The 24,069-nt window shown below is 41.2% G+C and overlaps 1 protein-coding gene across 1 annotated transcript in view; it reads right to left on the bottom strand.

The window, feature by feature from the left end:
• YME1L1 (YME1 like 1 ATPase) overlaps positions 1-24,069 on the bottom strand; it is a 38,121-nt gene that overhangs the window by 10,808 nt on the left and 3,244 nt on the right. Inside the window, exons 2-14 of the mRNA XM_065398587.1 lie at positions 22,701-22,832; positions 17,277-17,439; positions 12,322-12,420; positions 11,099-11,208; positions 9,801-9,951; positions 9,625-9,708; positions 8,587-8,669; positions 7,500-7,590; positions 5,684-5,836; positions 3,108-3,240; positions 1,696-1,758; positions 1,002-1,114; positions 99-254 (exon numbers count right to left, since the gene is read on the bottom strand). Coding sequence (XP_065254659.1) covers positions 99-254; positions 1,002-1,114; positions 1,696-1,758; positions 3,108-3,240; positions 5,684-5,836; positions 7,500-7,590; positions 8,587-8,669; positions 9,625-9,708; positions 9,801-9,951; positions 11,099-11,208; positions 12,322-12,420; positions 17,277-17,439; positions 22,701-22,832 — 1,531 coding nt within the window. The remainder of the gene's footprint in view (positions 1-98; positions 255-1,001; positions 1,115-1,695; positions 1,759-3,107; positions 3,241-5,683; positions 5,837-7,499; positions 7,591-8,586; positions 8,670-9,624; positions 9,709-9,800; positions 9,952-11,098; positions 11,209-12,321; positions 12,421-17,276; positions 17,440-22,700; positions 22,833-24,069) is intronic.

The following is a 24,069-nucleotide window of genomic DNA, read 5'->3' as shown; positions in this document are numbered from 1 at the left end:
AGCAGGTAGTTGAAACTGATAACAAAATGCAATAAACACACTCAAATATAACATTACACTATCTTAAAAACTGTTAGTCTTGCATATGAAAAGCCTACCCATGAGAATTTTGTCCTTTGAGAATTCCAGTTCCTTCATGGTTACCATATCTTTCCCATCAACAGCTGCCTTTAACGCAGCTTGGTTCACAAGATTTTCTAGCTCTGCTCCAGAAAATCCTACTGTTCCTCGTGCAATTATTTCTGGATCAAGAGCTGTGTGAAAAAAGAATAGATATTGATAACACCTATTACTTCCTTGCAAAGAATTTTTTTTCTGTTTATCTAACAATGTCAAAAACAGGTTAGACATTTATATGAATGAGAATGCCTGGTTACAACAGTAAATATTAAAATAAACAAGTTTTAGAAGGGATATGAACTCTCATGCCTCTGGATTTAAACACACCTCTAACCATTGCAGATTAGAAGGAAGCTCTGCTCAGGGCAGGTTGTCCCATAACTGTCTATTGCAAGGTTTCTTGCACCTTCATCTGAAGCATCTGGTTCAAGTCACTATTGCTGACATGACAATGAACTAGATCGGGGTTCTCAAACTTCATTGCATCATGACCCTTTCTGACAACAAAAATTACTTCACGACCCCAGGAGTGGGGACCAAAGCCTGAGTCCACCCAAGCCCCACCACCCTTGGGGAGGGCAGGGGAGAACCAAAGCCCCACCTCCCCAGGCCGGGGGGCCAAAGCTGAAGCCCAAGGGCTTCAGCCCCACACACGGGGCCTGTAACCTGAGCCCCGCCGCCCTGGGGTGAAGCGCTCAGGCTTGGGCTTTGCCTTTGGCACTGGGCCCAAGCAAATCTAAGCCAGCCCTGGTGACCCCATTAAAACGGGGTCACAACCCACTCTGGGATCCGGAACCATAGGTTGAGAACCACTGAACTAGATGGACCAAGAGTCTGATGGCAAAAGATGTCATCCCATGCAGCTAAATATTTATACTTACATTGATCATACTTTATTTTATTAAGGTACCATTTCAGAATTTCTGTTCGACCTTTCACATCTGGCCTTGGAACTGTAACTTGCATGTCAAAGCGGCCAGGACGTATTAGAGCACTAAGAGAAAGAAAAAAGAAACTTAGTAAATATGATGTGCTTTAACATTTGAAGATCAATGTTACTGACAGAGTGTTACACAGCATCTAATTTTCTTAATAAAACAGACATTTTGTGAAGACTTTCTCCCAGGAACACACCTCTCTCTCCACTTATCTGTACGCTGTGGAAAAAGCGGATGTAGGTGTTTGTTGCTGGTTAACTTTAGCAGAAAGCAATTTCTATTAATCTATCAGGAGGCACAGTAATATTTTTGTTGTATAGAATTGCTGCCAAAAACGTATATGCGGCTAAGGGGTGATTCTTTACCAAGTTGTCAATGCATCATGGAAGACTGGGCACCCAGCCATCACTTAGCACATTTTTACAATTCTTACTAGAACACGTGGTAATATTTCCTCTAAATCAGTGGCTCTTAAATGTTACAAATTGGCCGGTCCCTACAGCTTTCCAGAGAAAAGTAACCTCAACATTATTTGTAAAATCTGAAGATTATCACAACTGCATAGACAGCCCCCATCACTATAGAATTGGAGATTTAATACACATTTGTGAGACTGGTACATAAACTTCATACTTACTTATCTAATGCTTCAGGGAAGTTTGTTGCACCAATAATAATAACTCCTTCATTAGGCTTAAAGCTTCAAAAAAAGATTTAAAAGGATATTAGTTTACAAAGTTAGATTCCTAAGCATTATGAAATTTCACTTAAAAAACAAAACAAAACAAGGACTGCCCACTTTTTAGCTAGTTTACTACTTCTGGTTCTTCTCTGGGCCAGCTGCAGTCAATTGGTCTATCAGAGTGTGGAGTCCGACGAGGTCTGAGCCACAAACATAGCCACATCAACCCAATGATTGTCTTCATGTTTCCTCTACCCACCCATCCATTCCAGAGGACATAGCTCTGGAGGCAATCAATTGATAGATCATCATTAATAGGGACAGTATGTCTTTATTTCCTAAAACGGGACTTAAAATTTGGTCTAAATAATGGAAAAGGGGTATTTTTCACCCCCCAAAAAAATCAAACCTCTGTTTTGAAAATTAAAGTATTTTATCCTTAATCAGTAACAAAAAGAGCTTTGTTAGGTTTATGGCTTGAATGAGTTGATGTGAAACATCAGGTACATTTTCATCCAGACCCAGAGTTAAGCACTATTACATAAAGACAGATGAAGGAACATTCCAAACCTGCACTGCTTGTCAAAGTGGCAAGATGCAACCAAGCTCCCTAGGTCAAGTCGTGAAACAGTTTTTTTAGCTCATCCTTGAGGACAACATGCAGGTAGTAAGCGCTTTTCAGCTTAATACTTCTATCGGGGGGGGTGAATTTAGATTTTATTTGGTTTAAATCCTAGAAACACTGTTCCTAGTTCTCAAGGTCTGTATCCCAGTGAGAACACCTGCCAAATGCATCTACTTGAATCAGAGGAAAAGGACAAAGTTAAGCAAAGCTGGTGCACATAGCCCTTCTGGCACTTACTAAGCCAGTGCACCCTGGGGCTAGAGGGGAAGGGATTATTCAATCCTGCAAAGGGAAAGCAACATTTCCACGAATACTTCCCCTTTCACTGGTAGCTTTAATTCCTGCTGGGGCTCAACAGACACTAAACCAGCTAATGCTCCAACTTCGATTTCTCAACCCCCCCCCCCTTCATCTTTCACCCTTTTTCTCGCTCTCTCTCTCTTTTTTTTTTTTTAAAGCTAGGGTGCTTGCACGCACGCACACACACGCACCATCTCATCTGCTTTGCCACTTCAACCTGGCCCTCTCGTATACTTTCCTCCACCAGAATTCCTGGCTCTACTGTTCTTGCTAGCATAAAGTGGTGATAAAATTGGTTATAAGTATTATTTAAATTGTATAACCTTTAATCAAATCTCAATTTTGAAGAGATTCTTAACCTCAGCTTTAAGAGAGGGAATATCTCATTCAGGTGTTTTAAAAATATCAATATCAAAATATCAAAGAACAAAAATATATGTACCCATCCATTTCGGCAAGAAGTTGATTGATGGTCTGTCTTGAGTAGGGATGCATTGGAGACTCAATTCTCTTCCCGCCCACAGAATCCAACTCATCAATAAATATAACACAAGGAGCATTTGCTTTTGCTTCCCCTAACAAAGAAAATAGCTTAAGAACATTTGAAATCAATGTATTTCATATATACAAACTATATCCAATTTTCCCTATTATTTTAGGATTCTATTATTTCTATTCTATTACTCCACTATTTTAGGACTCAATTTTTTTTTGCCAACTGTCACCAGAATTGCACTTATTTCAGTCAATGAACCAACGTATTTGGGAAAAAGTGACCAAAGATTAAGAAATTCATATTTTAGATCATATGCACCCAACAACTGTTTTTTAGGGTAAGTAGATGTCAAATTGTAACCCATTAAAAGAGAAGACATTGTCAAGTTTGAGGAACTTAAGGTACAATAGGTCAACTTTATCAGCTCTCTCACAGCAAAGGTTTCACCTTCAGAATTACAGGTATTAATTAACTGACCGCTCAAAAGCGATAGTTGTGGTCTTAAAAAAAAACTCCCCAATAATCTAACACTCAGACCACAAATGGGTGCACACACACTAAACATCACAGGTTGGCTTTATTTTCCATCTAAATACCATCTGTTCAGGGTAACTTGTATCTACACAGATGGCAAGGGGACTCCAGCAAAATGACAAGTGTCAAGGCAAAAAGTCAATATTAGGCCTTACCAGTTTTCATAGTGCCTCTTTAAAGCTCACGCTCAGAGGCTGTTGATGGGAATAAGAAAGGGGATATTGAGATGTTAGCACTGTATTGGCCTTAATTTAATGAGGAGAGGGAGAAGTGAATAATCCCTTAATATATTTCCTATCACAAAATATTTTCTCCAATTGTTCAGACATCTGGAGATGAAAAACGGGCACACCTTAAGTGAATTCTTGCTTCTGAGTATCTTTGAGGCAAGCATTACAGAGGAACATTTCTATTAAACTTAGACTTTATAAAACCTTGTGTTATCACAACTTCAGTTTTGGCCCAAAATTAGCCCACTCTGACGATAGACAAAAATATACTAAACAAGACAAATTAAACTGATTAATCAGATATTAAATGGTACAAAAAAATAGAAGCTAAACCCAATTATATTTTGAACTGAACGGGACATAGTCAACTTGACATCTACTCAATTTAATAAATGTAATACCACCTAGCTTTTACACAGCACTTTTCATCAACAAATCTCAAAGCACTTTACAAGAGAGGAGGTGGTATTCTCCCAATTTTACAGACTGGGAAACTGGGACACAGAGGTGAAGTGACTCATCCAAGGTCACCCAGCAGGCCCGTGACAGAGCCGGGAAAAGAAACCAGCTCTCCCGATCCCCAGTCTAGTGCTCTTTTAAAGAAGCAAAGTCTAAAGTAAAAGAAGTGAGTTTCAAGTACTACACCTGTGCCTAATTCGCCTGCCAGTTTGTAGTTTTACCATTTTCCCCACTTTTAAAAAATGTTTTTTCCCTCCTGCTGTGTGAAAGTCACAAAGGAGAAAATTACTATATTGTGGAAAGAGTGAAACTGGCTACACAAAAGTCTTGTCAAATTATTGTTTATTACAGCATGGTAGCATCCACAATGTGCTAAGCACTGTACACACATTGAGGAAGGCATATCCTGCAACATAGCACTTATATTTTAGAAAGAAAAGAAAAAAAAAAACAGACAAAGGATAAAGGCAGGCAACACAAAACATAAGGAAAGTGTCAAGGTGAAGACTGACATCTTGTTAGTTACATTTTGTTTATATTTTGTTTTATTTATATTAAAACTAAAAAAAGTTCTTCCTCAGGCATTACTAAGGCTACGATTTAGTCACGAGTATTTTTGGTAAAAGTCATTGACAGGTCCAAGGGCAATAAACAAAAATTCATGGCCCGTGACTTGTCCATGACTTATACTATAAATACCCCATGACTAAATCTTTGGGGAGACCACTGCTGTGGGGGACTAGCTAGGAGGCCACTGCTTGGGGAGGGGAGCCGTGGGGGCCAACTGCTTCAGCGGCCCTGGGGTCAGCCACACTGACCACTGCAGAACTCACAGAGGTCGCGGAAAAAAATCATAGTATCCTTGACTTCCGTCACAGACACGAAGCCCTACTCATTACATTTAGTAATGTTAGGACCTACTTGTGACAACAGTGGCTAAATAATATTCCAGACAGAATTATGATTTTAAGTGAACGTATCCCTTTGTCTATGAAAGACTGAGGTATTAAATAACTTACCAAGACATTTTTACATGTGTTGGAAATAGTTTAAATTAATGTTGAAAGTAGGTTTCTGCAGTTCATGGCCACTCATGAGTCCGGTTAGTCTCATTCATTTCAATGGAAAACTGGCCCAGAGTGGAAGTGTATTTTTTGCCATGAGACATTGCTACTTTTCAGCAACCAGTACTTTATGCAATTAACATATGTACTCCTGACACTTTTAAATAGCATCAGCAAACACCCAACTTAAAGTGTTAAAGGAATAGAAAACAACTGAACTGAAAAATGAACTTACTAAATAGATTTCGGATACGACTGGCTCCAACACCAACGAACATCTCATCAAACTCTGACCCAGATGCATAGTAGAATGGAACATCAGCTTCACCAGCCACAGCTCGTGCAAGAAGGGTCTTGCCTGTACCTGGTGGTCCAACTAACAAAATCCCTGAAGAAAGATTTATACTATCATAAACAAACTCTGTTATACAGTAGCTCTCTCATATCTTCCAAGTCTTTAAAAAAATCCTTACAACTAGCTTCAATTAGATCTTAATATTTAATTTCAAATATTGCTTAACCAAGATTTTAACATGGTTGCAGCACAGCAGGACTTAGATTTACAGTTGATCTATTTATACTTTGATCCAAATAAGAAGCATGGAAACAACAGATCTGTAAATTTAAAAAGAAGCATATTGCCAAATAAAATCAGAAATCTAGATACAATAGTGTATGATACTATCATTATTAAAATTCTACCAGTGTCAACTTTTTGATAACTGTATTTGGGAAAAATACTTCCTCAACAGTGCTGCCCTTTCTTACACTTAAGAATTTTCCCCGTTTAAAAACACAATCTACTATGTATGTTTTGTCATGGTCCTGTGATTTGTTAAATTATGAATATGATCAACAATATGATCTCTATAAAGTAGGGTGGGTCAATGAGACTCATTTAAATTTTATAGAAGATTCAAAGCCTGTCTATACGAATTAAAGAGAAGAACAAACATAACCGTTTAAAACATAATTATAACCATATTTCAAAAATCAGATGAAAATAATTTGACCTAAACAGATCTACAAATTCCCTTTTCCTCTGTGTAAGTGAGCAAACAACTGCCATAAACTTAAGGCCAATGTATATTAGACAATTGAATCATTGTTGAAAATGGGTTTCAGTTATAAGTCCTCCTAAACTGTTCCTGAAAACAGTTCAAGTGGCAGCGCAGACGTGGCAAGCCCATTTCACACCCCTGAGATTTGGGGGTGGTCAAACTCAAGACAAGTTACATCAAATACTAATTATTCTTGCTGAAATGGTGGTAACCATTGTGCCTAGTCTAAACCATTTTCTATACCAGTTCATGGCAACGAGGAGAGGTAAGCCATTTTCAACAACTGTTCAATTTCCTAACAGACTAACTTTTAGGATGAAAAGAACCATTCCATTCTAGCCTACTAATTTCTTCAACTTTTTTTTTTTTTTTTTAAACTCATATAGCCTTCCATTTTTTTGCCCAAGATTCTCGTTTCTCACATTTGGGCTGAGACAACACAAGAGTTCTGGGGGAGTTTCAGCAAAACTGGCTGAGCCCTTTTAAAGTTAGAGCATAAACATTGCTTCTTTTTTAAACATATTAAGATTCTTGTTTTAACTTAGATGGGTTTTTAAGCTATAAACATGCCACAGATTTAACCCTCAATGAGCACAAGTGCCTTTGATATGATCAAAAGTTTGTTCACACAGTTACAAGTGAAAGACAACACACATCCACCATACACAGTACCAATTTTACTACTTTAAAAAAACCTAAGTTACCTCTCAAATCACAATGGGGTAGGACTCTTGGCATGGAATAGATACATGCTACACTGCTGCTGTACACCACACTGGTGTAGTTTGAAAAGTCGAAATGGCTGAGAACTTAATATCTGGATGATAGACAACAAAGTCCAGTGATGATTGAATCTGGTAATATTCTGAACAGGGAGTTCTCAACCATTCTGGGAGCTGTATCCATTGCTTCACTCTGACTCAAACATTCAAGGCTTCAGAGTGACATTCCAGGAATCTTATTATATAAATTAGCAGACGACATTCTTACCTTTTGGAAGTTTACCTCCCAGGACAGTAAATTTCTGTGGATTTTTCAAGAATTCTACAACTTCCTGTAATTCCTGCTTAGCTTCTTCCACCTACATATTAAAATATGCCAGGAAATGTGACAAAGTAGTTATAAAACACTGCAGCTATTTTGATACAGTTACAAATAATTGTGGACAAAAATTGTGGAAGTAGTCTGTGCTAGGAACATGAACAGACATGTTCAGATTGCAGCAATTGTTCACACAAAAATGAAGCAAAACAACGGGCTGGGAAAATGCATTAATGCAGTGTAGTCCTTAATGCTTCAAAAAGAAAGCAAAATATTATTTTATATTGTCCTCACAACACAAAAAAATAAAAACAGCCAAATTCCATGACAAAGCAAAGCATTACTGAAGTTTTCTCTAATGAGACTATCACAATTATTTATTTCAGATAAATCAAAAATTATTTTTGCAGTAAAGATGCAACAGGAATTTAGAGCGCAGGTAAATAGCTACCCATTGAAACTGCTCCCTATTAAGTAGATTAGGGGAACCAGAAACAAACGCATTGACTTTTTAGCACCTAGAGTAGCCTTCTTCAATGGTAATTCTGACTTAGTAGAGACTGCTGTCCTTACGCATTCATTCCCAACATCTGGTGATGCTTGTGGATGCAGACATGTCACCCACCACAGAGGCAACAAAAATATACTTATGCTTGGCTACTATAGTTTGTGAAATAATCTGTTCCATGCACCAGTAAGATAGAACATACTTCATGGACTTCCCCTTCAACCCATACTGTCTACAGAAAACAAAAATCAGTTGGCAGCTACTTACCTGGACTCTAAAACCTCGCTGCCTCTCTACTAACTATAGAACAATTTGGAAATGCCATGCTGGTCTTCACTTCCTTGCTTTTCTAGGTTTATCATTCATCCACAGTGCAAACCTAATTCTATCATTCTATAACCAGCCCTGTAAAAACAAGACTTTTAGCCATGGGCTACCACTTTTGGAAAATACCTGCAAAAACCCATAAGTTTTCAGGTTCATGGTTTGGCAACAAGCGATCCATGCAAAGCTAATTTTTGAACTTACTCCTTTAACATGTTCAAAGGTGACATTTTTCATCTGAATAGGATCAACTGCTGCATCAAGCCCAGATGTTGTCCGAAAGCGTACTGCAGGCAAACCAGAAGGGGGGGATGTTTCAGTTTACAAGATGCCATTTAATTCCAAGACTACATATATAATATTTTTAATGGATATGCACAGTTAATCTGCCTGTGTTATGTCATCCATATCTTTTTTTAAAAGCAATGTTTCCATTTACAAGTGTCCAGCTAGAATAAATATTTTAATAGCTTCATTTTGTAGAACAATTAAGGTTTAGTTTTTTCCACAAATATTTAATAGCTATATGAACTGAATTCAGTGGTTATGAGAGATTAACCAACTGCTTTTTGGTTCATTTTAGAGATCATTCCTCCATAGCTCAGGAGGAAGTCCTGTCTCCAAAAAAAAATAAAAAAAAAAAATACATGGGTAGTTGTACAAGCGTCCCCACAATGCCTCAACAATGAATCTCACCTCTCGTCCAGAGGTTCCACCCCTAAGTATGGAACTGTAATCCATTATTGATACATTCAGCCTTTGGCCATTCAAATGAGATAACGAACAAGCATAAATTTATGATGGTGCTTTTGGCAATATAAGCACCTGGTCATTAGAAGCTAGGTGAGATCACATGAGAACCACCAAATGGCAAAAGTTCTTTTCTCACTACTGACCTGAATGAGAACAGATCACCTAAATTCTGGGTCACATTACTTATTCTGCTCCCTCTACCCTCATTTTCAAGAGTTTTATCAAGAAAGTCAAGAATTGACAGAGTATCAGAGTAAGAAAAAAAATTACTTTACACATTTGTAGTTATCTTTTGAAGTGCTGAATACAAAAGCAATAAATATTGCCTAAATTCCTTTCGTATTTTGAAACGTTACCTTAAAACGATCACAATACAAAGTACAATACACATTTTACTTAGTGTTCAGGTTGAACAAAAAGAAACTGAGTAAAGTGAAAGGTTAGAGGAATGAAAAGTTAACAAACCAGTATCAGAAAAGGAGCCTTTACCAGATAAAAATGGGGTTTTTGACAAGCCATAAATACCAAGCAGTAACAAAACAAGGAGAAAAAGACGTGTTCGTCTTAAAGAATCTGTAAAAGAAAAAACAAAAAAATTTTAATAGGATGAAATAAACTACTTTCCAAATAACAGAATGTGATGGTATTACGTTAAAGCAGCTTACCATTTGTTCTTTGCGTGAGTGCCTGTGCTTTCAAAAAGCCCTCAGCAAAACCAGTTTTAAATGCATCTTGATGAGCTTCAGGTACATTTTTTGTTTTCACTAACTTGTCTAAGCTTTCAACATCAGATCCTCGGTCTCTCAAAAGGAGTCCCTAAACATACATTGCATACTAATATTACTTTGTATTCATTTTGATAGAGAGCCAGTTTTCATGCAGAGCAAAAACGATAGTGAATTGGCTTCCTAACGTGTACGTTTTTCAATGAGGAACTGTCAGACATTAGCAATATTAATTTGTTTTCAGTGTACAAAAATGTTATACAATACAACCTCAGAGTTACAAACACCTTGGGAATGGAGGTTGTAACTTTGAACAAAAATGTTATGGTTCTTCTTTCAAAAGTTTACAACTGAACATTGACTTAATACAGCTTTGAAACTTTACTATGCAGAATAAAAACACTGCTTTTAACCATCTTGAAACAAGCACAGAAAGTTTCCTTACCTTGTCAAATTTATTTATTTTTTTAAACTTTCCCTTTTTTTATTAGTTTACATTTAACACAATCCTGTATTTGGGAGGTTTTGTTTTTGTTCTCTTTTTTGTGTCTCTGCTGTCTGCTTGCATACTTCTGGTTCCAAATGAGGTGTGAAGTTGACTGGTCAGTTCATAACTTTGGTGTTTGTAAATCTGAGGTTCTACTATATGGGGCATCTGTGACAGAGTAGCTATTCCAGTAACAAAATTTTCTGGCTACTCCAAGATCTAGATTTACTGCATTAGATTTCTGCAAGTTGTCTTCCTGGATTAAAGTTACCTCCTGTTCAGGTAAGCATGCTACAACATTAAAAAGACATAAGTCACCAAAGTAGCTATTCTTAAAGCAGTTACAACTGCTATAGTACAAAAAAGCACCCATTTATAAGTAAAACCACTCACTGAACTTCTGCACATAGGAGTGCTTCACTGGTCTCCAAGATTCTTTTGTAATTTATTTTAAAAGTAAAGTCAGAAGCAACATATTTTATTTTGGAGTTAAAAATTTACTCTTCTAGATTTTCAACCTGCTATCATTACAAGAATTAATGGATTTAGGGATCCTTATATCAGCAATAATAAAGCAAGTCCTGGGTGCAGGATAAGGAGGGGAAATGGAATCCTTTCAATTCACTAAAGTTATAAGATCTAGGAAGATTTTCCTTTCAATAAGTGAGAACATTACTGATTATTCAGTAACTTAAATCTTCTATTTCTTCACAGTAGTCATGATCTCAAAAATGTAGCTCTTTGTACTTGCCTTTACAAATGAAGGGGATACATTTTCTGTTTCTGCAAATCGTTCGGATGTCGACTGCAGACGTCTTGCTCTTGATTTCAAAGTCTTAAAACCCCGAGACTGTATGAAAACTTAAACAAAAACACTTTCCTTTAACATCATACTTCCTCTTTAAGCAGAGAAGGAATAAGGTGCGTCAAACAAATCAAAGTTACACTATATTTGTAGGTTCTTCCTCTGTCTTTTCTCCAAAGCCTCTTACATATGATACTTTTTGTTTTTATTATTTATGCAATATACACCTCTACCTCAATATAACGCTGTCCTCGGGAGCCAAAAAATCTTACCGCGTTATAGGTGAAACCGCGTTATATCGAACTTGCTTTGATCTGCCGGAGTGCACAGCCCCGCCCCGCCGGAGCACTGCTTTACCGCGTTGTATCAGAATTCGTGTTATATCGGGTCACGTTATATCGGGGTAGAGGTGTATAAATGACTATACTAAAAAGGTGCTAGGTGACAAGAATAAATTACCAGTCATTTCAATTAGTCTTAAAGTTTTATCTGAGCCTTTGAATGGCTACACTCACTCCAAAAAGGCTCTTGCAACCCAAGTTCCCCAATTAATACTAAAGTCATTCTGAATCCCTCAGCATACTTAATGAAATGAACTGCAATCCTAATACAAAACCAAAGGAGAGTGACACAAGTTACACCTTAAGAAAGATTTCAGAGTGGTAGCCATGTTAGTCTGTATCAGCAAAAACAACGAGGAGTCCTTGTGGCACCTTAGAGACTAACAAATTATTTGGGCATAAGCTTTCATGGGCTAGAACCCACTTCATCAGATCTGATTATCTTAAGAAAGCTCACTAGTACTGATGTCAGATTGAATTTACTTATTTGACTCAAAAGATGAGGGGGTTTAGGTCCTCTTCACTAACATCACTTAAGAATTTCACACCTTAAAGCAAGGTCTACTAATTGTCATATTTATTGACTTTACCAAGAAACCATGTTTCTAAAGATCTCTTCAGATTTAACAGCCCAAAACCTTGTAAGAATAGAAGGCCCTTAAGATGACTTTTTAAAAAGTAAAGTACCAAATTCAAGTAAGTTTGCCAATATTTGCTGAATGCCCCCATTACTCAGACTAAGTAGAATTTCCCAGGGGAAAAAACAAAACCACAATGTAAATTAAAAACATGTTAACTGATCTCATGAGGTAGTTTCTTGCTTCATACCTGGCCAGCGCTGAAGGTCTGAACACACACTCTGGAGGGGACTGGGATGCTGTCTATATAAGTAAGATGAACGTAAAGTACTAAATACATCCATGAAACCTAGAAAAAAAAATTCAATAACATAAGCATGATTTCCATTTTAGATACAAGATATTTCACACTAGACTTTTTACTTAGTCTAAGTTATTCTTAATTATGTTGAATCCAAATGTCTACTTTATTTATATCTGGTCACGTGAAGTACCATCACAGAACAATAAAGAAATCATTACTAACAACATATAGTGGGAATTATTGAATTTCCTCATTTTGGAAACTTTCTCAGTACGCAAGAATCCTTTTAATTTTAGAACTTCCAGGTGAAAACAAATATTCCAGCTAAGATTTGAGATCCTGCAACTGCATGGGAAAATCTCAGTTATCTGGACTCTCACAGGATTTCTGTGTTGAGACTCATTTCATGAATTGATTTAAAAATAAGAAATGTACAAAGCATTAACACATTTTAAGACTACATTAAGGTATATTTGATTTGTTTAATAGTTGTAATATAGCATGGAAGCAACAAGAAGTGGAAAAGGGACAACACAGCAGGAAATGCATCAGCAAATACCATTTCAAAAATGTTAGCTACTGTGAATAGATAGCATACCACAAGTATGCCTTATATCCATTGTTCAAAATAGCGATACTCAGACTGAGGTTCACGAGCCACAAGTGGCTCTTTAATGTGTTTTCTGCAGCTCTTTGCAGCACATGATATTAAAACACTGTGTGATTGAATTATTAACCAATGTAAGTTAACAACCAATCAGGATGCTTTTACTATATTATTAACCAATAAAATAATACTTGGTCAGTCATTTTGCTGTGAGAATTTTACATATAAAAAATAAAAAAATATAGTAAATGAAACATTGAATTCACACTACTGTGGCTCTTTGGGGTAATGTTGATCGCTAATTTGGCTGCTGAACCACTGAGGTCTGAGTATCGCCGGTTTAGTGTCATTGAAATGCATTGTATTGTTAAGAAACTGATTTCAACATCTCCATTAGGCAGGCTTCAAAGGTGACAGAGATATGGTCCACAAAATGATGATCAGGGGACCATGAAGTTAAAAAAAATAAATATTTGTGAGCACATGTTCAAAGAAGGTATTTATATAAATTGGTTAAATCTAAGGATTATTCTGGGCCATCTTCTTAAATGTAACTAAAGGGTATATTAAAACACAAAAAACGCTTACATTAATGAAACATTAAGGTAACATTTTAAATGCTCAAAAGCCTGGAAATGCAAAAGTTAGAGTTAAATGTACAACCTTAATTGTGCACCCTTGTATGTATGTATTACTATACAATCTTTAATTATGAGCACATATTCTTCAAATAATAAACCATTTCCCACATCTTTATAAATAGATGTATTGCTAAATCTTTTTGGGGCATCAACCTAATGTTCCTCCATAATATCCAACAGTATAAGTTATACCAAAAAGTACAAATGAAGTTGTAATAAGATGTAAGAGTAATGATGAAAAGCAGTATGAGCTGGCATCCTGCATAAGTGTTTACAATTTAAGTGTCTACAATTAAATTGTAGAACTTTCAAAGCTCGTTGTCAGCAGTGCTTCATTAACACAGCTAAATTCGTAGCTGAATTTGGCGAATCCTATTCGACTTACCCCGCTGTGAGGACGGCGGCAAATCGACCGCCGCCGCTCCCCCGTAGACGGCGCTTACTCCTCCTGACAAGGTGGGAGTAAGCGCGTCGATTCAGGGATCAATTTATCCGTCTAGATGAGACGCAATAAATCGATCCCCGAGAGATCGATTTCTACCCGCCGATCCGGGCGCGTAGTGTAGACTAGCCCTTAGGCAACTTTACAAATCACAGCCTTAAAGTTTAAGAAATAAGTCAGGATAAATCACTAAAAAGCTAGCTAAACTTCTACAAAAGATAGTAAAATACTCCATCTTGAATATTGGTGGTCTATTTCAGTAACATAAGGATATGCTGTTAAACAGAACTTCTACAAGAAAATAAAATAAAATATATTCTGCTTTCAGCTGCCTGCCCGGTGAGAGGAGGAGGAGGAGGGGCGGAGGGGCCAGAAAGCGCCACACTGGGGGAAGAAGCGGGGGAGGGGGGAAGCTTGGCTGCGGCAGGATCAAGCTTCTGCCTCCTGCCCCGGCAGGGGAGAGCGGTGGGGGGGAGTCCCGGCCCCCCGCCCCACTCAGCCCCCCCGCCCACCACTCTCCCCTGCGGGGGCAGGAGGCAGAAGCTTGGTCCTGCGGCAGCCAAGTTTCCCTCCTCCCCCGCTTCTTCCCACAGCTTGGTGCGTTCCGGCCCCTCCTCCTCATCCTCCCCCTCCCCCTCCCTCTCCCTGCCAGCGATGGCCCTAGCGAAGGGGAGGGGTAAGAGCGGCAGCGTGCTCACTGCTCTGTAGAGGAGGCAGAGAGAGGTAGGGACGGGCCTGGGGGAAGGGGGTGGAACCGGGCATATCCCTCCCAGCCCCCTGCCGTGAGCTGCTCAGGGCAGGGGGCTGGGAGCACCCCCACGAGCCGAGCACCCCAGCCTTCTGCCCTGCACCCCCCCCACACCCTCCAGCCCTCTGCCCTGACCTCCCCTTAACACCCAGCCTTCTGCCCTGCACCCCCACACCCCCCCCAGCCCTCTGCCCTGACCTCCCCCCAACACCCAGCCTTCTGCCCTGCACCCCCACACACCCCCAGCCCTCTGCCCTGACCTCCCCCCAACACCTAGCCTTCTGCCCTGCACCCCCCCACCCCGCCCAGCCCTCTGCCCTGACCTCCCCCCAACACCCAGCCTTCTGCCCTGCACCCCCACACCCCCCAGCCCTCTGCCCTGACCTCCCAACACCCAGCCTTCTGCCTTGCACCCCCACACCCCTCCAGCCCTCTGCCCTGACCTCCCCTCAACACCCAGCCTTCTGCCCTGCACCCCCACACACCCCCAGCCCTCTGCCCTGACCTCCCCCCAACACCCAGCCTTCTGCCCTGCACCCCCACACACCCCCAGCCCTCTGCCCTGACCTCCCCCCAACACCCAGCCTTCTGCCCTGCACCTCCACACACCCCCAGCCCTCTGCCCTGACCTCCCCCCAACACCCAGCCTTCTGCCCTGCACCCCCCCACCCCGCCCAGCCCTCTGCCCTGACCTCGAGTCGCCTCCCACACCCAGCCTTTTGCCCTGCACCTCCACACACCCCCAGCCCTCTGCCCTGACCTTGAGTCGCCCCCCAACACCCAGCCTTCTGCCCTGCACCCCCACGCCCCTCCAGCCCTCTGCCCTGACCTCCCCTCAACACCCAGCCTTCTGCCCTGCACCCCCACACACCCCCAGCCCTCACCTCCCCCCAACACCCAGCCTTCTGCCCTGCACCCCCACACACCCCCAGCCCTCTGCCCTGACCTCCCCCCAACACCCAGCCTTCTGCCCTGCACCTCCACACACCCCCAGCCCTCTGCCCTGACCTCCCCCCAACACCCAGCCTTCTGCCCTGCACCCCCCCACCCCGCCCAGCCCTCTGCCCTGACCTCGAGTCGCCTCCCACACCCAGCCTTTTGCCCTGCACCTCCACACACCCCCAGCCCTCTGCCCTGACCTTGAGTCGCCCCCCAACACCCAGCCTTCTGCCCTGCACCCCCACCCCCCCAGCCCTCTGCCCTGACCTCCCCCCAACACCCAGCCTTCTGCCCTGCACCCCCACCCCCCCAGCCCTCTGCCCTGACCTCCCCCCAACACCCAGCCTTCTGCCCTGCACCTCCACACACACCCCAGCCCTCTGCCCTGACCTTGAGTCGCCCCCCAACACCCAGCCTTCTGCCCTGCACCCCCACCCCCCCAGTCCTCTGCCCTGACCTCCCCCCAACACCCAGCCTTCTGCCCTGCACCTCCACACACCCCAGCCCTCTGCCCTGCACCTCCACACACACCCCAGCCCTCTGCCCTGACCTTGAGTCCCCCCCAACACCCAGCCTTCTGCCCTACACCTCCACACACACCCCAGCCCTCTGCCCTGACCTCGAGTAGCCCCGCTCAGCCCACTGCAGGCCTAGGTGAACAGAACCCCAGGCTGGAAGCGGGCTGAGCAGGCTAGCGGCGTAAGATCAGCATTTTAATTTAATTTTAAATGAAGCTTCTTAAACATTTTGAAAACCTTGTTTACTTTACACACAACAATAGTTTAGTTATATAATATAGACTTATAGAGAGAGACCTTCTAAAAAATGTTAATATGTATTACCGGCACGCGAAACCTTAAACTAAAGAGAATAAATGAAGACTTGGCACACCACTTCTGAAAGGTTGCCTACCCCTACCCTAACTACACCAACATAAGCTCTACGCCTCTTGTGGAGGTGGAGGTATCATGTCAGTGTATTAGGGCACTTACATCGGCAGGAGCAAGGCTGTAGTGTGCACACTGACATAATTAGGTCGATGTAAGCTGCCTTACATCGACCTAATGCTGTAGTGTAAGACCAGGCCTCAGTCACCCTGAATGAAAAGATCTATCTTATGAACTAGACTTTCATAGCTCTGAAGACTCCCAAAAACCTTTGTAATTCTCCCCTTTCAACCAGGGACTTGTCTGTGCAAGCTATTTTTCACATTTATACCCAGTCAGGCTGCAGTTCCTTTAGTAATTCTGTTCCGAGGCTAGCCTCGAGCTGATTTCCCTCTTCCTACTCTCCCAACTGCTATGCTGTGGAGGCAGCATTATGACATTGGTATTCTGACTGTTTTTTTCTATGGACAGCTCCAATAGTTTGTTTTAAATCACAATCTAAGCAATTGTATAACACAATGACCTATGGCTTGATTTACCATGGTTTCAGCTTGAAAATTTAAGTGTGACAGCTTTCACTAGTCCCATTTTTATTTTTGCTGAAATGATAATACTGGCATATCACCCCAGAACATACCATGTTTATTTTCAAAGAAGGACTGTGCAGAGATATAGGATGTATTCCACTGGGAAGAGATTTTGTTTTCTGTACAATAGCCAGGAAGCAACCTGTTCACTAGTTCATCGAGCTGGCTAACTTTCAAGTCGGACAATCCCAGGTCTCTCAGATTCAGTACAGGCTGTAAGGCAATAAGAGAAGTATTCAAATATTTAATAACATCAGGTCACCTCATGGGAAAAAAAAGTCTGCTAAGAAGGGGATATTTTCACAGAATTACTGATACAGCTTCAACTATCAGATTTTTAAAGAAGTAAGAATTTTAAAGTGAAAAACACACATTTTAGATGTTGAAAAATAGGAAGGCTTAATTAAATCCTAAGAGAAAAATTAAACCAGTTATTATTGATATAAAAGAAGCTTCTACACTATGCAATCCTGTGCGTATTAATCACAGAGTGTGCGCTTGTTTGCTAATACATAGCCATTTGTTTGCTTAGTCCATGTTAAGAATGTTCTCTTCATATTTGAAAGCAGAGTAGATTGATTTAAGTCAAAAGTGAATTAAATCACCAATTTTAGTCATGATTTAAGTCAGCAGCCAGGAAACCTTGATTTAAATTGTCAATTTTAAATCTTGTTTTGTATTTGTACTTCTTATTTTCCTGAAGAAAAGTTGATTCTTATTAGTTGGTAATCATTAAAACATATTGAACAGCAACCAGCTATAGCCTTAACACTAAATTTGGTGGTACTTTTTGCTACCAGGATGACACACATCTGTACACATTTATGTAAGCAATTATATAGCTTAACTTAAAAATAAAGAATATGAATGTTATGAAAATAAATGTATATATATTATGTTAAAAATGGTGAATGCTGCATTTCTAATTTATCAGATGATTGTTATCTTGCGATTTGTTTCAAGCTATTTGGATGGAAACTGGAATTCAATTAAATGCACACAAACAACATTTCAAAGTTGTTTTATTAGTTAAAAACAACTATCTTAGATGTGCTGAATATATAGGAAAAAAGTTTATCAAAATATGTTTTACATTTAAAACTAACTGATTTATTAAACAAAGTATTAGCTGTAGTTAGTGAACTGATTGTTTCTGGTCACCATGTCCTTCAAGATTTTATAATTAGTAGATCTCATCCTCTCAAGCCTGGTTTTTATTTATAGATTGGAAGAGTAAAACAAGCCTTCCTGCCTTTTCAACTCCCAATTATTTTCTTAACTTTCAATGAACTAGTCATTGAACTGAACTACACCTCTACCCCAATATAACGCGGTCCTCCGGAGCCAAAAAATCTTACCGCGCTATAGGTGAGACCGTGTTATATCGAACTTGCTTTGGCCCCCCTGCTCCTTGTCCCCTGACCACCCCCTCCAGAGACCCCTGTCCCTAAACACCCCCAGGACCCCACCCCCTACCCAGCCCCCCACTCCCTGTCCCCTGACTGCCACGACCCCTATCCACTCACCCCATCCCCTGACAGGCACTCACCGGCAGCGGCGGGAAGTGGAGCAATCCGGCCCCAGCCCGCTCCACTTTGCCAGCTCTCAGCTGCAGCGCTCCGCTTCCCGCCACCGGAGAGTGCGGGGAGGTTGGGGAAAGGACACTCCCCCGTACTCATCGGCGGCAGGAAGCGGAGCGCCATGGCTGGGAGCTGGCGGAGTGGAGTGGGCTGCTCCACTTCCGCCGCTGCCGGTGAGTACAGGGAGGTTGGGGAAAGGACGCTTCCCGTACTCACCCACGGCAGGAAGCGGAGCACCGCGGCCCCAGCCCGCTCCGCTTTCCTTGCCCCGGCCCCAGTCGTGTCGCTGCGGGTGGGGGGGGGGGTGTTGGAGAAAGGTCCTGCACTCACCAGCAGCGGTGGAAGCGGAGCAGCCCGGCCCCAGCCTGTTCCACTCCGCCAGCTCCCAGCGGCGGCACTCCGCTTCCTACTGCAGGTGAGTACGGGGGGCGTCCGATCCCCAACCTCCCCGCACTCACCAGCGGCAGGAAGCGGAGTGCTGCGGCTGGGAGCTGACGCGCTGATCCACCGCGTCGTACGCGAACCCGTGTTATATCGGGTCACGTTATATCGGGGTAGAGGTTCACTTGAATAAAACGAAAAAGAAAATATTTTCTCTGCACTCACAAAAGAAGCTATGGCTGTCAAAAGCTGGTTTAGCACTTCAAACTCTGGCTCCAGGTGCTTACTCAGTGATTTCCCATCAGTTCAGTAGTCTGACTTTCTTTAAAACTTTGGTAGCAACCTGTAATGCTTACTTTTTTTTAATCTAATGTCAATTATTTTAATATATTCTAGAAAATTCAGGCCTTGACGTAGATTGTTATAATTCAAATTTAATTTTAAAAAACTTTACTTTAAAAAAAGATAGATTCAATATAAATTTTTAAAAATCTGATTTTTATGTATTTTACAAAAATATCAATTTTTATTCATGTTTTCTACTATTGTTCTGGCTTGAGTAGACAGATGCATTATTTCCCTACCCCTCTCAGCATCCAGCATCTTTCTAATCTTTGAGATGTTACTATTCTGTCAGAGAAGAAAAAAAATCCCCCAAGAATGTGCAACAGCAACTATCCACTAGTTAGACTGACTGAGGTGCAGAATCTTCTGCAATTCTGGCTTTTTTGCGAGTGGTAGGTGAGAAATTGAGGAAATGTGGATATTGGATATTTCACAGTGGTTTTAAAAAATTACAGTAGAAACCCAGATAAACAAGTTCTGATCCCTGTATAATCACACTGAAGGGAAAGGCCTTTTGTATTCATGGCTCAAGCACAGGGAGTCATGCCAGTGTTGGCAGTCAATGTACATATTACAAACTAGAATTTGGCTCTTTGCCTCATTTGTGTCTATTTGGGAGGGGGGAGGAGAGAGAGACAGTATTCTATCAATCAAAATATTTACCCTTTTGTATGAGCAAAATGTTTCACTTGTTTTCTGATTAATTATGCATAAGCCAGTTAATATGACAAAACTGGAATTGCAGAACCTAGATCTTACCAGCATCAGCTCAAAACCCATGATGTTCTACTTGGCAAAGCTTGATTCTTGATCAAGGCTGTCAAACATACATCCCACATGATGAACTCATGTGGCTCACACGAAATATCCATACTAATCCATACATAACAGAATCTAAGTTTTCATTTCCATTACATCTACCTGAGTCTGCTGACAGTTTGAAACAACTCAGCGCATGAACTCTTCCCCTTTTAATTTGATTGGTCTATCAACTCTAAAGCCCATTGATAACACTTCAGTGTCAGTGTTAACTAATCACTGATCATTTTAGTAAGTGGAAAGGGAGTAGGAGTGATACCCACTGTGTTGGGAACTTGGAGTTGCTGCAGGGAAAGAAATTCAGAGAACACAGGGAATTCCCAAAGAGAGGGAAAGCAGGAAAGAAACAGAGAAGGGGGAAAGAAACAGTGGGGTAAAAAATGAGTAGATTCTGAGTGACAGAACAATGACACACTGAACAAATGATAAAACAATTAAATGTTTAGTTACTCCATTCAGGTTATATCTTCTCCTTACAAACTTCCTACTGACATCAGTGGGCACCATGACAGGCATTGTGGAAAGTACATAGTCCTGAATTTATACTATGGTACATGGACCAGAAGTAGATGTTATGAAAATGGGACTTTGGTGCTTTTGAAAGTTTTACCTTTGGTGATGTCCATAATGCTGATTCTATGATTTTATTTCAAATTTTGTTAACATTACTTTGAAGAGAGGGCTACAAGTTTGTTTTAATGACTTACAAGGAGAGAGGAGGCACAGTGGACAAGAACAGGAAGCAGAGTAGCAGCCGTGTTAGTCTATATGAGCAAAAAGAACAGGAGTACATGTGGCACCTTAGAGCAGGCCTGCACAACTCGTAAAGTGGCGAGGGCCATATTACTCCGAAGAAAACAGCTGAGGGCCAAACCCCCCGCGACCCCACTGACACCCCCCCAGCGCCGCCCAAAGCCCCCCCGAAACACAACCCCCCCAGCACCGCCCGCCCTGCGACCCCCCCCCCCCCCAGCACCACCCAGCCCCCTGGAAACAACCCCCCCCAAACGCCGCCCACCCCGCGGAAACAAACCCTCCTTCCCCAGCGCCGCCCCGCCGAAACAGCGGTATTGAACCTTGGTAATATGTTATAGCAGGCCCCTAAGGTAGTATAATTAAGGTAAAATAAAAATGTCTTTTTGATAGAAGTAGAATAAGATCTTCCCCCCCACTTTGTAATCAATTGCCCTGTTAAATGAATGAGGTGTGAATGAGGAAGGCGTAGAAAGCAGGCACCTCCAGACAGCTTCAACCCTTGGAGAGGGGATGGGAGCCAGACCGGATCAGTAGAACAGGTCAGCCACCAACTCGTAGCTCGCCTCCTCAGCGCCGCCCCCCCCCCCCCCCTGCCGGCTCACCTGCCCCCCCCCGCCCACCTGCTCGCCTCCTCAGCCCCCCACTCCCCCGGCCAGTGATGAGCTGCCAAAATATTAACAACCGGTTCCCTCCTCACCCCACAAGGGGGTCGTGGCCCGCCCCCACCCCCCGGGGGTCACGGCAAGAATAATAACATTCAAAAACCAGTTGGAGAACACTTCAATCTCCCTGGCCACTCGATTACAGACCTAAAAGTCGCAATATTACAACAAAAAAACTTCAAAAACAGACTCCAATGAGAGACTGCTGAATTGGAATTAATTTGCAAATTGGACACCATTAAATTAGGCTTGAATAAAGACTGGGAGTGGATTGGCCATTATGCAAAGTAAAACTATTTCCCCATGCTTATTCCCCCCCCCCCCCCCTACAGTTCCTCACATCTTCTTGTCAATTGCTGGAAATGGGCCATTTTCATTACCACTACAAACAGTTCTTTTTCTCTCCTGCTGATAATAGCTCGCCTTAACTGATCACTCTCGTTATAGTGTGTATGGTAACACCCATTGTTTCATGGTGTGTGTGTGTGTGGGGGGGGGGGGGGGGGGGGGATCTTCCTACTGTATTTTCCACTGCATGCATCCGATGAAGTGGGCTGTAGCCCATGAAAGCTTATGCTCAAATAAATTTGTTAGTCTCTAAGGTGCCACAAGTACTCCTGTTCTTTTTAAGAACAGGAAGGGGGCTCCGGACAAGAATGTTTATCCATTTCACGTTTTTTAAAATGCTGATCGCTCATTAAAGTATTTGCCTGCTTGTAATTTAAAGTACCCATATAGAACAGTAATAAGCATGACAGCATTGGCTATATATAAAAATAAGGTACACCTTTGTACATTGTACAAAAATATGATACCATTTAAAAATAATTTCTTAGTAAAAAACAGTGACAATTTTTTTTAAAAATTGAAAAATCTTCAGACCTCATTTAAACGTAAATATAATCCCCAGTCTCTCCAAAATTCCTATTACCTCACTGCTTTGAGCATCATGTTCTGGGGCTGTATCCCTCTGTAGAGACTGAATAGATGCTGTGCTGACAGAAGTAGCTGAGGTTTTTGGTGAATGGAAGGCATTGATGAGGTGACTCAGAGGAACTGTAACCTGGTAGAAATTAAAGATTAATTTAATCAATCACACAAACAGAATATAATGCCATACATGAATTTTCTCTTCAGTATTTATATATCTAAATACATCCCCATCTCAGATACTGTATAAAATGACCATCTTGTACAGTGCCTTCCAAGTTAACTTCTCAAAATGCTTTTTGAACTTTGCCTCTAAGGTACAAGGGGTAGATATCTCTATTTTACAGATGGAGACACAAAGAGTTAGCAATCATCAGACAGAAAGCAAGCAAGAGAGATTAAGTCACACAGGTAGTCTACCAAAGTAGGAAACAGAACCCAGGTCGCCCAATGTACAAGATAATGTGTTAGATACTCAAACACAGAGTTGTGGGGACAAATGATCAACTTTTAAGCAAAGTATGGACAGCCTCAATTTGCACTTAAGCTACCCACTAGCCTTCTGTTAACTAAAAATTCTCTTCTCATAAAATTTTTTTTTATAAATTTCTTAATAACAATAGCAGATAAAGAAATTATTAGCTGTTGCAAAAGGAATAATGTTTTGCCACTTTTATTGTGCTCCTGTCATTTGTTTGTTGTGTTAGTGATCAATGTATAGTGTGAGGTGCCATTGCAACCTCACCTGGGAGAGAATTGGCTAGGTATTATTGAAGTGCACTTATAAGACATTAAAGAGGCCTTTCCAAGAAAAATGTTGACCTCTGACGTATTTTTGCAACTCTATTTACATCTTGAAGTTTATCTTTCCTGAAAAGTTTCTACAATTAGTGTAGGTCTCTCTTTAGAAGAAATAACAGGTATTTGTTAAAACATGCTGGTGTAACTTTTGCTAATGTAACCTATCTAAAAAAGTATTAATAAGTGTTTGTTTTCTAAACCCACTTTAAATCTACTTATATATTTAGAAGTCTTGGATTTAGAAAACAACACAAAGATGATATAGGAAAGTGAAATGGTCTCCTAGTAAAGCACACAATGCCCTCTCCTAAATATCTATTTCTGCAGGATTCTCCCTAACTCTGCCCAAAATTAATGAGAGCAATTGCAATGCTTCTTTGGTTTCCAACTGCACAAATCAGTTTCTCTGAAGTCCTACTGTAGTTTAAGCTATGTTGTTAAGTTACTTAACTTCACTAAAACTTTGGATCAATCTACACAATCACACCACACTGCTTTATGGTCACAGAGTTCAGCCAAGTTTGATACACCTCTACCCCGATATAACACAGTAAAGCCGCGCTCCGGGG

Source organism: Emys orbicularis, chromosome 2 (genome assembly GCF_028017835.1).
Source record: "Emys orbicularis isolate rEmyOrb1 chromosome 2, rEmyOrb1.hap1, whole genome shotgun sequence".
Taxonomy (NCBI): domain Eukaryota; kingdom Metazoa; phylum Chordata; order Testudines; family Emydidae; genus Emys; species Emys orbicularis.
This window is presented reverse-complemented; position numbering and strand designations above follow the sequence as displayed.